The sequence below is a fragment of the Megalobrama amblycephala genome, linkage group LG20 (assembly GCF_018812025.1).
Source record: "Megalobrama amblycephala isolate DHTTF-2021 linkage group LG20, ASM1881202v1, whole genome shotgun sequence".
Taxonomy (NCBI): domain Eukaryota; kingdom Metazoa; phylum Chordata; class Actinopteri; order Cypriniformes; family Xenocyprididae; genus Megalobrama; species Megalobrama amblycephala.
Genome location: NC_063063.1, coordinates 35,033,957 through 35,050,648, shown reverse-complemented (window position 1 = coordinate 35,050,648; position 16,692 = coordinate 35,033,957). Strand labels below are relative to the sequence as shown.

Genomic DNA, 16,692 nt, shown 5'->3' with positions numbered 1-16,692 from the left:
GAGCGCGTTTCGGCGGGAAAGACGTCGATGCATACCCTTCGCTTCTAACGGCCGCTGCAATGACGCGATGACTTTACCCGTCGGCGATTGGCTCTTATTTAGAAGGCGGGACTTTATTCCGCCATATTGCACGTTGTACTTTTTCCCATTCAAAGTGACGCGTCTTGAACCGTCTTTCTACATTGTCTGACTGGATATTTATTTTTCCTGGCGCTTACAGGAAGTGACATAATTTTAGAGGGAAACCAGCAGCACAAACATGAGTAAGTCTCTCTAAAACATCCCACCCTATTTGATCAAATTACACAAATCAGATTGATAATATGTAAAAAAAAAAAAAAAAAAAGATGTTATTTTAAAAGATGGTTGAAAATAAACAAGTTGAAATCTTATTAATAACAAGAGATTGATGAAAGTTTTGTTATACTCTTTTATCTCTTAAAATATGCATGTATCCCCCTATTTTCTTTTATTAAACTTACATAACTTACACATGTATGTATTATTTTTTTACGTGACAGGATTAGCGTGACCTCGCAGTAAAGTCATTTTCACTCATCTGTTCAGATAGAGAGTTTGGTATAATGGAATTAATAGTGTCAAGTATGTGTTTCATTTCAGAGCGCAGTCAGATCTGAATGTGAGGGATGAACAAAAGTGACTTTCACACGAAACCACTACACATAAGACTGGGGCTAGTTGTCACAGGGTGAATATTGCACTAATGCTTGTTTTGTCCATCAGTGGCTTTGTGTGTTGGTTTCAAATATCTAGAATGATGTAAGTGATATAAGATGACACAAGACAAGAGTCATGGGAGAAGATTGAACTGTGTTCAGGTCGGGGCAAGTTGTCACATGGACATTTAAACTGTTGTAGTTGTAGTTTGTTTACAATTTCTATAGGCAAAAAACAACTTTTACATTTTTGCATTGTTTAATAATTGTTTTACTGTCTGAAAGCCTTTAATAAGCTGTTTAATGGCACTGTGACAAAATGCCCAACTATATATTTTCCACAAAGCATTACTTGCATGTGAGTTTTTTCAACTTAATTTCACTAATTGTCTGTCAGCATCGTTCTGAAGGAGCAAACAGACACTTCACAGGGTGAATCGCAATTGCTATTTGTTTTACAGAGCAGATAGTTTTACATACATCTGTATACCAAACAACACCATATCATCAGAACAGCACAGCAGACACTAACACAATCCTCACTAGCACATATCAGTCCATGAATAATTTAATACATTCACAGTTTGTCTTGTATTTAATTTAATGTGTGATGCTCATATCTGCAGCATGCACCGGTCTGATAAAGGAAACAGATTGTCGTGCCAAACCCAAAGGATATTGTCACTTTTAAACAGTCATGGCAGTAACTCGTATATGAACCATGCAAGTCAGATGAACAGGATGAATATGCATTGAATTGTTAATTTTGAGCAAACTATTCCTGCAAATATCCAATCACGCCGGCTGCACTTTAATGAAATAAATATATGAGCTGCGTGTTTTAAGGTGAAGCACATCACTGTTCATTTGCACACACTGAGAATAATAAATAAATAATAATAATAATAAATAACAATATTTTTATTTTTTGAATTATGAGATTAAAAATCAATCATTAGATTGGAAATTATGACAAAAAAATTGAAATGATGACATAAAGAACTGAAATTATGACACACCAGTCATAATTATGACAAAAAGTTGAAAATAAAAAATAATCTTTTGTTATAATTTTGACTACGTATTTTTTCATAATTTCAAAATTGTAATTATGGCATTGAATGCCATAATATGGGAAAAAAAAATCTAAATTATGAGATGGAAATGTCAAAATAATGACATAAGTCAAAATTATGGCATAAATTGTCATAATTATGAAATAGTAATGTAAGAAAAAAATCATACTTTGGCAAATAATAATTAAACGATTATACATATAGTTAAAAAGTTAGATTAAGAAAAGTCATTCTGACTCATAGTTCCATAATTTTGTTTTAATTTTGGCTTTTTAATGTCATAATTTAGACTTTTATTTCATAATTGGCCCTTTTCCAACATGCAAGCAAAAAAATCATGTTTGTTAAATCAAATCAGTCAGAATAATGACATGAAAGTCTAAATTATGACATAATTATGAAATAAAAAGTCTGAATTATGAGATTAAAATGTAATCATGAGATTAAAAATTGGAATTGTGACAAAAAAGGTGAAATTGACATAATTATGACAAAAAGTTGAAAATGAAAATCTCATAATTTAGATTTTTTTTAATCTTGTCATTTTGACTTTTAATCTCATAATTATGACATTTTATGTCATCATTTTGACCTTTTCATCTCATAATTTGGAATTTGACATTCATAATTTCAACTTGATCTCAAAATTATGACTCAGGATGTTATCATTTTGACCAAAAAAGTTGTCAAAATTATAACAAAAGAAAAAAACCTATATCAATGTCAACTTTTTGTCATAATTATGATTTACTGTGTCATAATTTCAGTTCTTTATGTCATAATTTCAACTTTTTTAGTCATACTCTCATAATTTTGATTTGTAATCTCATAATTCTGACTTTTATGTCATTTTATAATAATATTATAATATAATAATATTGTTTTAAAGTAACTTTTTATAATAATAATATTAATTATAATTATTATTATTATTATTATAGTCATATTGATATATACTGTATTCAAAAAATTTGACCAAACTTTGCAGCACTATAAACAAGCATAACAAACCTGGAGCTTTTTAAAACATTGACTTTTTTATCAGAAAATTTGCAATTCCATTTTTTCGTGCAGCCTTGCCTTTTTTTTTTTTTTTTTTTTTTTTTTTGCATTTGGTGTGTTGCCGGCATGTGCCGTAGAGTGTTTGAAACGCTCCTTCAGTCCAGATCCTCCAGCACCAGCTCATCCTGCTGCTGTCCGGTGCAGAAATCTCTCCTGTCGTGACCCTGAGCGTTCGTTCCATCTCCGTCCGCAAACACGCGGTTGTGTTTCCAGGTGCCGTTGCGTCGGGGCTGCGGCGGCTCCACCACACACATGCCGAACTGAAACGCCGCCTGAAATCCACGGCGGAAGTTCTCGTTGAAGTAGCCGTAGACGATGGGGTTCACGCTGCTGTTGAAGAAGGCCAGCCAGTGGGCGAACGGGAAGATGTAGACGGCCACCAGGTCCAGCTGAGCGTTGGACAGATTCCCGTAGTCCGTCAGCATCATGAGGATCCAGAGAGGCAGCCAGGACACGGTGAACAGCAAGGCCACCATCAGCAGCATGTTGACCACCCGCAGCTTCCTGCGGAAAACCCTGCGGCTCTCGTCCTCCGCGTGCGCGTCTCGGATGGAGGCGGGCGATTTGACCAGCTTGACGGCGATGCGCGTGTACATGATGACGATGAGCGTGACCGGAGCCAGGTAGATGTGCGAGAACAGGACGGTGGTGTAGATCTTCCTCATGCTCCGGTCGGGCCAGGCCTCCCAGCAGGTGTACAGGGGGTACGTGATGTTGTCCCGGTCCACCATGAAGTGCAGGACGTCCCGGGAGACGGTCAGCGTGATGGCCGAGGGGCACATGATGGCGATGGCCAGCGCCCAGATGAAGGCGATGGTGACGATGGCCTGACGCTGCGTCAGCTTCCTCTGGAACGGATACACGATGCACCGAAACCTAGAAGAGAGGAAGAGGAGGTTATATGAGCGGCCCTTTTCCAACACGCGAGCAAAAAAAATCATGTTTGGTAAATCAAATCAGTCAAAATAATGACATAAAAGTCTAAATTATGACAAAATTATGAAATAAAAAGTCAGAATTGTGAGATTAAAAATCATGAAAAAAAATGTAAAATTGGGAATTATGACAAAAAATTACATAAACTGTCATAATTATGAAGTAAAAAGTCTGAATTATGAGATTAAAAATTAATCATAAGATTAAAAAAATTGGAATTGCAATAACATTAAACTAAAATTATGGCATAGAATGTCATAATATGACAAAAACCCAAATTTTGAGGTTTTCATCTCATAATAATGACATAAAAAGTAGAAATTTTGACAGAATTATGAAATAAAAAGTCATGAGATTAAAAATGGGAATAATGACACACCAATTCATAATTATGACACAAAAAGTTGCAATTATGACATAAAGAATTGAAATTATGACACACCAAGTCATAATTGTGACAAAAACTTGAAAATGAAATGTCTTTTTTTTACTTTATTGTACAAATTATAACATACTAAGTTATAATTATGAGATAATAAAATTGACATCAAAAAATTCCAAATTATGAGATGAAAAAGTCAAAATAATGACATAAAAAGTTTAAATTTAGACATAAATTGTCAGCATTATGAAATAAAAAAATGGGAATTATGACAGAAAAGTAAAGAACTGAAATTATGACACACCAATTCATAATTATGACAAAAAAACTGAAAATGAAATGTCTTTTTTTTTTAATTTTGACTACTTTTTTGGTCAAAATTATAACATATTAAGTTATAATTATAGATGGCATTATGACATAGAATGTCATAATATGACAGTTTTTATTTAAATTGATTGAGAAGTCAAAATTGTGACACAAAACGTCAAAATTTTGACATAAATTGTCAAAATTATGAGATTAAAATGGGAATTATGACACAAAAAGTTGCAATTATGACATAAAGAACTAAAAATTATGCCACACCAATTCATAATAATGACAAAAAGTTGAAAATGTCTTTTTTTATTTTGGCTACTTTTTTGGTCAAAATTTTAACATATTAAGTTATAATTATTAATTATATTAAATTACATTTTTAACCCAACGGTTGGGGTTGTCCATATTTAACTCCAAACAAGGGTTGAAACAACCCAGCACTTTTTAGAGTGCAGAGATTTGAGATTTCCTCCTCAAAAGCGCTTAACAACCAAGTTCCAGAGAGCGAGCGGATACACTGATTATAAACCCTGAGCTCACACCGACTCGTGGAGGCTGAGGAAACCAGCGGGTCAGATTGAACCTGCAATTTCTACTTCTGCGTACAATATGTACTAGACAGTCGGTGAACAGACTGTGGGCGATTCATGGACGTGACGTCTGAGGACGAGACTAGAGTGTGAGACTTGGTAAATTACTGCTTTGTTAAAAACAAAAGACTGACACAAAAATGTGAAATAACCATCAGATGCTTTATGTTTGTAAAGCTGTGTGTGTGTGTGTGTCAGGTCTGTTGCATCAAGCTCTCATCTGCTACTTTTAAGGGCTTTTAAGACTGTTTTGTCTTGCTTTCTTCTGTTCGACACAATGGAAATGCTCATCTTTTGTTCTTTTCCAAACAAAGCCAGCATATATTGAACACGCCTGTCAGTGTCTAAACGCACGTTTTAATGCAGTCTTCGAGTCTTCTGTCACATGATGGCTGAATGTTTTTGCGTTTCACAGAAGAAAGAGAATCAAGGATTTTTTTTAAAGCTGAAGTATATTTTGGAGTCAACTTTTCTACTTCAAAATTTCACATTTAATTCAGTGTGTTACCTGCTGTTTGTGAAATTGTCTAGCAATTTCTACACCAATTTTGAAGGCCAGTAAAGGAGGCCAGAATGATCATTTGGCCTAATTATGAAAGAAGCACATTGTGCCGTTTTACAAAGTCTCTATGTTGTTTTTTGGCTCTACTGGAACAGGTTGATTATTTTCCTCATATTCTCCATTGTTGCAGCTCCTCTCTTCCCAGTCTGTCAGTAACGCTCTGTCTCTATGAAGCCCCTCCTTCTGAAAAGCACACTGTGCTCTGATTCTGGCCAGTTGATAATACCTAATATCAAATGTACTGGTTTTGCATTCACAGTACTAGATAACTTGCATCATTATAGCTAAAGAGTTTCATCCGGAAGAGGGTGTTTGTAATCCCGTGTGAAATGCAGGCGGGTGAGAGTTATTAACCTTTCCACTGCAATCGCCACCAATGTGAAGACCGACGCGGAGACTGAAGCTCCCTGGACGAGTCCACTCATTTTACAGATCACTACATCAAACGGCCAACCTGCGGCAGAAATAATGAGAGCAGGGAGAAGAGCACTTCATATACAGCTCACAGAAAACACATTTCTGCACCTCAAACCAAACAGCTGTGAGGCGAATTCATAACATTTCATTTGAAGCAACAATGTGTTTGAAAACCAGAGAAAAATGACAGGTGTGCTGTCATTTGTGAGTGAAAAACAACTCTTCCCATGATGCTTATTCACAAGTGTGATCAAAACGATAAAACTGACCATATAAAGTATGAAACTCTTACTATGGTGAGAGATTCACTTTATAGTGGTGCAGTTCTTTTGGTGAGATTTCTGTTTTCATGGTAATGCTAACTTCCCTAATTGGTGGAGCTTGGGATTATGGGTAGTGTAGTTCTCCACTGGTAATTCCACTGATAAACAGTTTTGAAATCTCATTGGCTTGCAAATATAATTACTGAGGTACTCACGGCTCATGGTAAGTTTTGCATTTTATATCATTCTTAAAAATCAGTACTTAAGCGTATGGATGCTTGTTTCCGGCATGAAATAAAAAAGGTAATTGTGAATTTTTATCTCACAATTCTGACTTTTTTGTGAGTTATAAAATCGGAATTGCGAAATACAGAGTCAGAATTGCGAGTTAATAAAGGAATTGCGAGTTATAGAATCTGAATTGCGAAATATAGAGTCAGAATTGTGAGTTATAAAGTCGGAATTGCGAGATATAAAATCGGAATTGCGAAATATAGAGTCAGAATTGTGAGTTATAAAGTCGGAATTGCGAGTTATAAAGTCGGAATTGCGAGTTATAGAATCTGAATTGCGAGATATAAAGTCAGAATTGCAAGTTATAGAATCGGAATTGCGAAATATAGAGTCAGAATTGCGAGTTATAAAGTCGGAATTGCGAGTTATAAAATCGGAATTTCCAAATATAGAGTCAGAATTGTGAGTTATAAAATCGGAATTGCGAAATATAGAGTCAGAATTGTGAGTTATAAAGTCGGAATTGCGAGATATAAAGTCGGAATTGCGAGTTATAGAATCTGAATTGCGAAATATAGAGTCAGAATTGTGAGTTATAAAGTCGGAATTGCGAGATATAAAGTCGGAATTGCAAGTTATAGAATCGGAATTGCGAAATATAGAGTCAGAATTGCGAGTTATAAAGTTGGAATTGCGAGTTATAAAATCGGAATTTCCAAATATAGAGTCAGAATTGTGAGTTATAAAATCGGAATTGCGAAATATAGAGTCAGAATTGCGAGATATAGAATCTGAATTGCGAGTTAATAAAGGAATTGCGAGTTATAGAATCTGAATTGCGAAATATAGAGTCAGAATTGTGAGTTATAAAGTCGGAATTGCGAGATATAAAGTCGGAATTGCAAGTTATAGAATCTGAATTGCGAGATATAAAGTCGGAATTGCAAGTTATAGAATCGGAATTGCGAAATATAGAGTCAGAATTGCGAGATATAGAATCGGAATTGCGAGTTAATAAAGGAATTGCAAGTTATAGAATCTGAATTGCGAAATATAGAGTCAGAATTGTGAGTTATAAAGTCGGAATTGCGAGATATAAAGTCGGAATTGCAAGTTATAGAATCTGAATTGCGAGATATAAAGTCGGAATTGCAAGTTATAGAATCGGAATTGCGAAATATAGAGTCAGAATTGTGAGTTATAAAGTCGGAATTGCGAGTTATAAAGTCGGAATTGCGAGTTATAAAGTCGGAATTGCGAGTTATAGAATCTGAATTGCGAAATATAGAGTCAGAATTGTGAGTTATAAAGTCGGAATTGCAAGTTATAGAATCGGAATTGCGAAATATAGAGTCAGAATTGTGAGTTATAAAGTCGGAATTGCGAGTTATAAAGTCGGAATTGTGAGTTATAAAGTCTGAATTGCGAGTTATAAAATCGGAATTGCGAAATATAGAGTCAGAATTGTGAGTTATAAAGTCGGAATTGCGAGTTATAAAGTCGGAATTGCGAGTTATAAAGTCGGAATTGCGAGTTATAGAATCTGAATTGCGAGATATAAAGTCGGAATTGCAAGTTATAGAATCGGAATTGCGAAATATAGAGTCAGAATTGCGAGTTATAAAGTCGGAATTGCCAAATATAGAGTCAGAATTGTGAGTTATAAAATCGGAATTGCGAAATATAGAGTCAGAATTGTGAGTTATAAAGTCGGAATTGCGAGATATAGAATCGGAATTGCGAAATATAGAGTTATAAAGTCGGAATTGCGAGTTATAAAATCGGAATTGCGAAATATAGAGTCAGAATTGTGAGTTATAAAGTCGGAATTGCGAGATATAAAATCGGAATTGCGAAATATAGAGTCAGAATTGTGAGTTATAAAGTCAGAATTGTGAGTTATAAAATCGGAATTGCGAAATATAGAGTCAGAATTGTGAGTTATAAAGTCGGAATTGCGAGTTATAGAATCTGAATTGCGAGATATAGAGTCGGAATTGCGAAATATAAAGTCAGAATTGCAAGTTATAGAATCGGAATTGCAAGTTATAGAGTCGGAATTGCGAGTTATAAAGTCAGATTTCGAGTTATAAAGTCAGAATTGCGAGATATAAAGTCAGAATTGCGAGATGTAAAGTCAGATTTCGAGTTATAAAGTCAGAATTGCGAGATATAAAGTCAGAATTGCCAAATATAGAGTCAGAATTGTGAGTTATAAAATCGGAATTGCGAAATATAGAGTCAGAATTGTGAGTTATAAAGTCGGAATTGCGAGATATAGAATCGGAATTGCGAAATATAGAGTTATAAAGTCGGAATTGCGAGTTATAAAATCGGAATTGCGAAATATAGAGTCAGAATTGTGAGTTATAAAGTCGGAATTGCGAGATATAAAATCGGAATTGCGAAATATAGAGTCAGAATTGTGAGTTATAAAGTCAGAATTGTGAGTTATAAAATCGGAATTGCGAAATATAGAGTCAGAATTGTGAGTTATAAAGTCGGAATTGCGAGTTATAGAATCTGAATTGCGAGATATAGAGTCGGAATTGCGAAATATAAAGTCAGAATTGCAAGTTATAGAATCGGAATTGCAAGTTATAGAGTCGGAATTGCGAGTTATAAAGTCAGATTTCGAGTTATAAAGTCAGAATTGCGAGATATAAAGTCAGAATTGCGAGATGTAAAGTCAGATTTCGAGATATAAAGTCAGAATTGCGAGATATTAACTCAGCTCTGAGAAAAAAAGTAAGAATTGCAATTCTTAGAAACAGTTTATATCTTGTAATTCTGACTTTATAAGATGCAATTGTGTTTGTATCTTGCAATTCGGAGAAAAAAAGTCAGAATTGTGAAAATAAATTAAAATAATTAATGAATGCTTTTTTTTTAAATATCCATTTTATCTGGCATAAGTTTTGACAACAGCCACAATTTGTCATGAGTTTTCCTCAATTACAAGAATTTCAAAATTGTTCCTGCATTTAAATATGAAATAATTCTCTATTCTATTTGACATGACTACATGTTTCTTTTGTGTCTGACAGTGTCGACACATTGATTTACAGCAAGAAAACAGACATTTTGTGTGTAAACTTGAAGAAGCAGGAGGCAGTGCCAAAAACAATCCAATTCGTCATTACATGTTAAATATTAATCAAATGAATTAGATTTTAATGATCTACTGCGGCTCACTAGGTGTGATATCTGTGTTTAAATCGCAACAAGTCAACAAAATCAGATGGCATACGGTTGCTTTACACAACACATGGTCTGTATGCAAATTATGAACAACAAAGGACTTAATCTGAGTCAACAGTATGTAATTATGACATCATGCATACAATGCATATGTAAATCTTGTTTACATTTGCTGAGCGGCTGAAGTGACTCATTTCCTGCTGTTGACACCGTCTGCAGTAAGAGCACAAACACACACTGTACTGTGAACTGCTTTAAAAGCCTTACATTACATTTCTTGTTTTTTTCCTTCCTTTTCTTTGCTTCACCCTGACAGTAATGACTGCATGAAAGCACTGAAGTCGTGTTCATTATACAACAGTCATCCGAATCACGTACAGGAGCAAGCTGCTGCTACCTGCTCCGACTATTGTATTCATTCACCCCTCACACTTTGCGATAAATGACTGATATGTACTGAAAAGTCTCAATAACACATATGCATATGTGTTTTTTTGCCGAGTTTCATAATTGATCCATCAGGCTCATATAGTAACATCATTTACCTGTGATCAGATTGTCCACCAGCGTGATGGGAAGGCATAAGATGCCCACTAACAGGTCGCTGATGGCCAGGTTGAGTATGAAGATGTTGGTGACGGTTCTCATCTGCCTGTTTTTCAGCACGATGAAGCACACCAGGATGTTTCCCACCATGCACAGTGAGAAGATGAGCACATAGGCCAGGATGAAGACGGTGGCCACCACGAGCGAGTGCTGGTAGTACGGTAAGAGCGTGATGTTCCTGCTGTCGTTGAAGAGCGAGGTGTGGTTAACGCTGATGTTCTCGGTGTAAAGGACGTCGAGATCCATTGCTGAGAGAGTTTCCGAATCTAAGGCAGAAAACAGACGTTTGCTCAGATCGACTCGTGCAGAAAATGAATGGATGATTCACTGCTGAAAATGACTTTGTTTCTTAAGGTTTTCGTCTTGTTTTCCAGTACAAACTTCTAAACATTCTAAAATCAAGATGCATTTACTTGAGATGCAAAATGACAGATAAAAAGTCTTGTTTTCTGATTTTCTGATTTGCCATTGGGGTCAGAAAAATAAACTTTTCTCTTTGAATCAGGTATTTTTCTGATCCATTAGCAGATATATGTTCTTGTTTTAAGCAATTTAGAAAATCGTTTTCTTTGTACAATTTTCAATAATAACATAACTTGATGCATTAAGCACAAGTGGATGAATAAATAAATGAAAATGTATTCATTGATTATATATTGATTGATATATTAATGATTATATATTTAGTGCTGTTAAATGATTAATCACATCCAAAACAAAAGTTTGTGTTTACATAATATATGTGTGTACTGTGTATATTTATTATGTATATAAATACACACACATGCATGCATCTATTTAACAAAAATATATTTATTAATAAAGTATTTATATATAATATAAATGATATCTAAATATATAAAATACATTTATATATTAAATATAAATTAAATATAATATAAAAATAAATGTTATATATATATATTTCTATATAATATATATAGAATTTACCAGCTTACTTTAAAGATTATCTGATTACAGTATGAAAACTCAAAATGATAGTGCATGATAGGCCTATTAGCAGCATTAATCTCATTTAAGGGTCGATTCACAGGGAATGCATGAACTGAAAAAAACAATGTGTAGCTTCAATGCAATGTAAGTTGTTGAAATGTTCCTGTAAATGTTTTGCACTCAAATACTATGCTAATCCTGTTTGCGAAGCAGAGTTTTGCCGTGTAATAGTGTTTGAGCTGAACTAAGCTGAATTTGAGCGTTTTCTGACATGTAGCTGTATCTGAGATAAACAGGTCTAAACTTCAACCTGCTGCATGACAGCATCTCCTTGGTCTCTTAGTTGCAGCATGAATGAAATCTGCTTCCCACAGCGAGCACACGGGCATCAATGCTCCCAAAATGACTTTAACTGCTAGAAATAAGTGACAGTGAGTGCTCTGTGTGTCGTCTATTTAGTGATAATCAGAGAGCAATCTGTCTCGCCCCTGCAGCGGGTATTTCAGCCTCACCTGGGCGGGCGACTGCAGAGATTCTTCGTATGCGCTAAAAACAGCTGCATGCTTAGGTTATGTGAGCCAAACTTTTTCATGTTGTTGATTTGAGTCTTGATGCCGCAGACGGACGATAACCGGAGAGGGACACCACACCGTTTCAGTTTGACAGAACACCATTGCTGGAAATAATAGATCACTGTCACCAGTGCCGGCAGGCGGGTTAATTTGGCGCCTCTGTGTCAATGAGCAATATTGCACTCATACTCTTTTAATTATTCATTGTCATGGGAACCATCAAAGTGTCTCACCTGTTGCTTCCTGAAACATGTTTAGCTCTGTTGCTTGAGGAGACGCTCTCCTCTGCATCTGCTAATCCTGCTAATGTCCTCTTAAAGGGGACCTATTAAGACCCCAGAATGTGTCTGTGAAGTCTCGGCTCAAAATCCCCCACAGATCATTTATTAAATTTGCCCCTATTTGGGTGTGAGCAAAATCGTTTTTGTGTGTGTCCCTTTAAATGCAAATGAGCTGCTGCTACCGCCCCCTTTCCAGAAGAGGGCAGAGCTTTAACAGCTCAACAACAACAAAGCTGGAGAATCTCACGCAGCCAAAATGATGAAAGTATTCAGCCTTACATTGTTCAAACCGGAGTCGACACTGATGGAGAGACTCAGGAAGAAGTTACAACTTTTAGACGTTTCTGAATGGTTAGTGGATAAATTGATGTAGTTGCTGTGGAGTTGATTCAACTCATCCACTAGCATGTGCCGTCATGTTCATCTTTTGTGTTGAATTGACCCTCGTTTGTGAAGCAGTCCGGCGTAAAATGACGGCATGACAACAACACTCTACTACAACAACTCTTCCTCTTCTCTAAAGCAGCCCAACATGGCCCCGCCCCCTTTGTTGTGTGTTCTTAGGGGTGGGGTTTATGTAAATTTTGGGTTTGTGATGTCACCAACCTGGGAAGAAGCTCGTTGTAGTCCTTAAAATGTGATTTCTGTAAAAGAATTGAACTTTGAGCGTCGTAACTTTGCAGATGTTCAAACAGCAACATTACACACTAACTAAAGTTAAAAAAGTGAAATCATAATCAAGGTCCCCCTTCACACCCTTATCTTCATAGCTCTTCCCCTAAATTCACTAACATGCTATACAACACAGGCACCTCCCCCCTCATGAGTGGCCACGCCCCTTACTGCTGATTGGCTACAAGTGTGTTGTGGTGTTCAAATCAACAGCGTTTCTCAGAAATCACTTACTGCACATTTAACCCTCTGGAGTCTGAGGCTGATTTGGGGCTTAAAGAAGTTTTGACATGCCCTGACATTTGTGCTTTTTTCAGTTGTTCATAAACATATAAATGACAAAAGTGTCATTACACTGTATTCAGCACAAACTAGGCTACCATAATATGTGAGGAACATGTGTGTACATGTTTGTGTTTTTGAAGGAATAACGTTTATGCGTGGTTATTGAAAAAACAAAAAAATTAAGTCACTGAAATAAGGCCAAAAATATATATTAAATCTGTGTTTACAAGACTTCTGGGTATTGGAGGTTGTAGGCTAGAGTTTTTGCTTCAAAATTATGTAAAAATTATAATGCCTACTTGTTCATATAACACAATATATTGATTTAGTTTTTGTAAGACACTTTTTGTCAAGAAACACAGTATGCGTGGAGGCGTGAATCATCATGAATAATGGATCATTTACACCTGAGAAGACAAAAGAATCGCATAAAGAACCTCTAATGGTGCTGCATAAAAATGAGGCCTTTCAGTCAGGTAGGCTGTGAAAAAAACCTCTGTAATCATGTCTCAGCTCAATTTAAAATAATGGTATTCTATTATATTCTTTAAAATATAATGTATTTCTGTAATGCAAAGAGTCTGACTATAGGTTTTTAGTTTAAAAGCATGCACATTTGGAGAAATATTGATGGATTCTCATATGTTTATGTCAATTTTCTATACAGATTTTATTCTATACAGAGTTTATTCTATATTCATTGTTATCACTATGAGCGCTGGTGTTTTCAATTCATACTTGCAGCCGGATGGGGGCTCTTTACACCTTTAGTCCACAAATTATTTTAAAGAAGAAGAGGACATATCAGGAACTAATGGCATGTCTTCCAAAGGTCGTTAACCATGGCTTTTACATACAGATAAACACTTTTCAAGAAAATAAATACATGATTGAGATGATGTATGCATGTATTGCCTCTGAATTTGCATCTGAATAGCGCTGGCTCCGTGGGCGTGGCCGCATTAGCGGGTAATGAGCTGAATCAAGGACTTCTGACATGGCTCTCTTTTCATACATATTACATAAACACAGAATTTTTGTTTTCGATTTGACTTGCACGATTTAAAACCTGACATTTCAACGTTTCTTTTGACATAAGTCTTATTTTTTTTGTCATTAGTATTCATTAAGTTACAGTTCATTTTCTGAGAACTATCAGATTGGACTTTGTTCAGAGGGAGACGAGAGATCATGCATCATTTTAGTTTTCTTTATTTTGCAAAAAGCACAACATTGTGTTTTTACTCTGAGTGTATACAAATAAAAGAAGATATTCTATAGTTTTTGATATATTACTTATGTCTCTATGACAAAAAATGACGGAGTATTTTAAGTCTGTTTTGCTGCAATGTGAAAAAAAACCTGCAAAACGCACCGGCGCGTTTTCAGACCTCAGGGAGTTAATGATATTGATTGTCTGTTCATTTCATCAGACTTCATCTGCATCATACACAAACTCACCTGATGCACTTATTCATGTTTTATGGATCATGTGGATGAAAATAACAAAAATTCCAAATAGAATTTTTTTTTTTTCAAATTTCTGCCTTTTTTTCTCTCCTAAACTGCCGACAGTAGTTGAAATAATATTCCAGTCCGGTGATTAATCTGACCAGAGCAAATGATGTCCAGTGGTGTTTGAGATTAAACGTTTAGCACTTGCAGCTCTTTCACTGTTGTTGGCTTTGTGAAGTTCTCAGTGCTCAGTGTTTGTGATCATAATGGTGAATATTGAGGTTTGCTGTCACTTTTCTGCAGTCGTTCTGTGTTATTTGGACACAATCCTTCTTAGTGTTCGACTCATTAACCTCTTTTCCTCTTCGCTGATGAAGTCTCACCATGCTTTGTGTTCACAGTCGTTCTTAAAACACATAGTTATTGGGCAGATGCTCTTATTTATGAATGTATTTTTAAATCTTAATTTTTTTTTGACCGTCTGAATGAAACGTTCTTTCAGACTGCAGTGAATACAAGCAATTTTGTGAGATGACATGAGATAAATCATGTGAATGTGCATGTCTGTATCAGACTTATTCATAAAAGTGAATACAAATTAAGTCATAAAATTGCTTTTCAACTGAAATACATCAGAACGCTGCACTCTGACCATTTGAAGGTTTGTGAGGTATCATGTAATTTCATCTGGTGTTATTTTACCAACATAATTCATCATATTTGATCATATTTCCTTTAAATCTTCAAGTCTCAATTTAATGGGTAACTGGGATTTATTTTTCCCTCACACTTTTGGGTGGATGACATGAAATTTCAGGCTGTGTTCATGCAGTGTAATGCAGTATTTAATACTATAACTTAAAACTTTATTAAAATTATATTTTCTTTTTCTTTATGAGCTCATATTGAGATAACATTGAATATTTATACTTTATGTGTCAAACTACAATATGCAATAAAGTGAAAACTTAAATCATGCACTTTCCCTTATACATTATGCATGATTTTTACCTTACAATATTGATGCTGAATAGCAGAATTCCTGGACATATGCTGTAATACCTGCGGGCAGCAGTAACATCTGTAACGTCATTGTTCAGAGAGTCCAGAAACATCATGACAGGTTTTCATCTGTCTGAGAGCATCTGAACCTCCATTTCTGCTCTTAATATATAACGGGGTTACTGTCCTATAATGACAATCTGTTTTACCCCTAAAGGCCAAACGTATATAATAATAGTAATCCAGATAAATTAATTTAGCATACATTGCATTTAATCATGTTTTGCATACATTATGGATTTAAACATTAATAGTCTATGAATATTGCATAATACTGCTTATAATTATTTTAATGTTGATATCAAATCATTTTAGTTTACAGTGCTACAAGTTTACAGTGTGATTTTCGCATACTGTCTGTTAGCTGTACAGAAATTAGATGTGATATAATGAAAAAGTTCTTACCTTGTAAACTGTGCAGATCCTGCATCTGTCCTGCTGACGGACACTGTTGATATGAGACACATCAGCACTGAATCCCAGCACTCATTAATTGCCTATCACATGATAATTAGTTCCCAGGCAGGTGGAAAGTGCTGAAATAACACTGATCAAATGAGGATACTTTCACATATGAAAGATGAAACACATTCCTGCTCGGATATACGAACCGCACTGCAGACGACTGACAGACAGAAAGAGAGAGAGAGGGAGAGTCTGTGTGAGAGAGTATGTAAATATAGAGAGAGAGAGAGAGAGAGAGAGAGAGAGAGAGCCAATCAGTAACTGTGTAACTTCTCAAACAGGCTAAATGTTCTTACTCTTTCTAAATATTTTAAAAGTAGACATTTTGCTTGCATTTAATGTGCTTTCTATGTATATACAATGACTTTTCTTTCTATTGATGCGGACATCTAAATGTGATAAATATATATATCTCAGCAGTCTATCAGCGCTTGTCAATATGATTGAAATGGCCAATCAAATCAAAGTGGGCGGCGTTTACGCTCTCTTTTGGCTTTCTACACAGACGGGCACATCAATGTATCGCTTAATGCTGTTGCGGAGAGTCTATTCTTTCCAGTGAAATCAAAAAACAAAATGCAAACAAATGTGATATACAAATCTTGATATATCTTGATGA

General features: G+C 35.4%; 1 protein-coding gene and 1 long non-coding RNA gene across 2 annotated transcripts; one reads left to right on the top strand and one right to left on the bottom strand.

Moving 5' to 3' along the window:
• The first annotated feature begins 26 nt into the window (after nt 1–26).
• LOC125256017 lies at nt 27–10,489 on the top strand. Its single transcript, XR_007182035.1, has 3 exons — nt 27–263; nt 622–709; nt 10,385–10,489. It is a non-coding gene; the product is annotated as an uncharacterized LOC125256017 (long non-coding RNA).
• LOC125256016 (neuropeptide FF receptor 1-like) lies at nt 2,717–16,213 on the bottom strand. The gene is made up of 4 exons (XM_048171644.1): nt 16,014–16,213; nt 10,267–10,593; nt 5,961–6,060; nt 2,717–3,691 (listed from the first exon to the last, which is right to left on the bottom strand). The coding sequence occupies exons 1-4, from the start codon at nt 16,036–16,038 to the stop codon at nt 2,911–2,913; spliced, it is 1,233 nt and encodes a 410-aa protein (XP_048027601.1). The 5' UTR covers nt 16,039–16,213; the 3' UTR covers nt 2,717–2,910.
• Between the last annotated feature and the right edge of the window lie 479 nt (nt 16,214–16,692).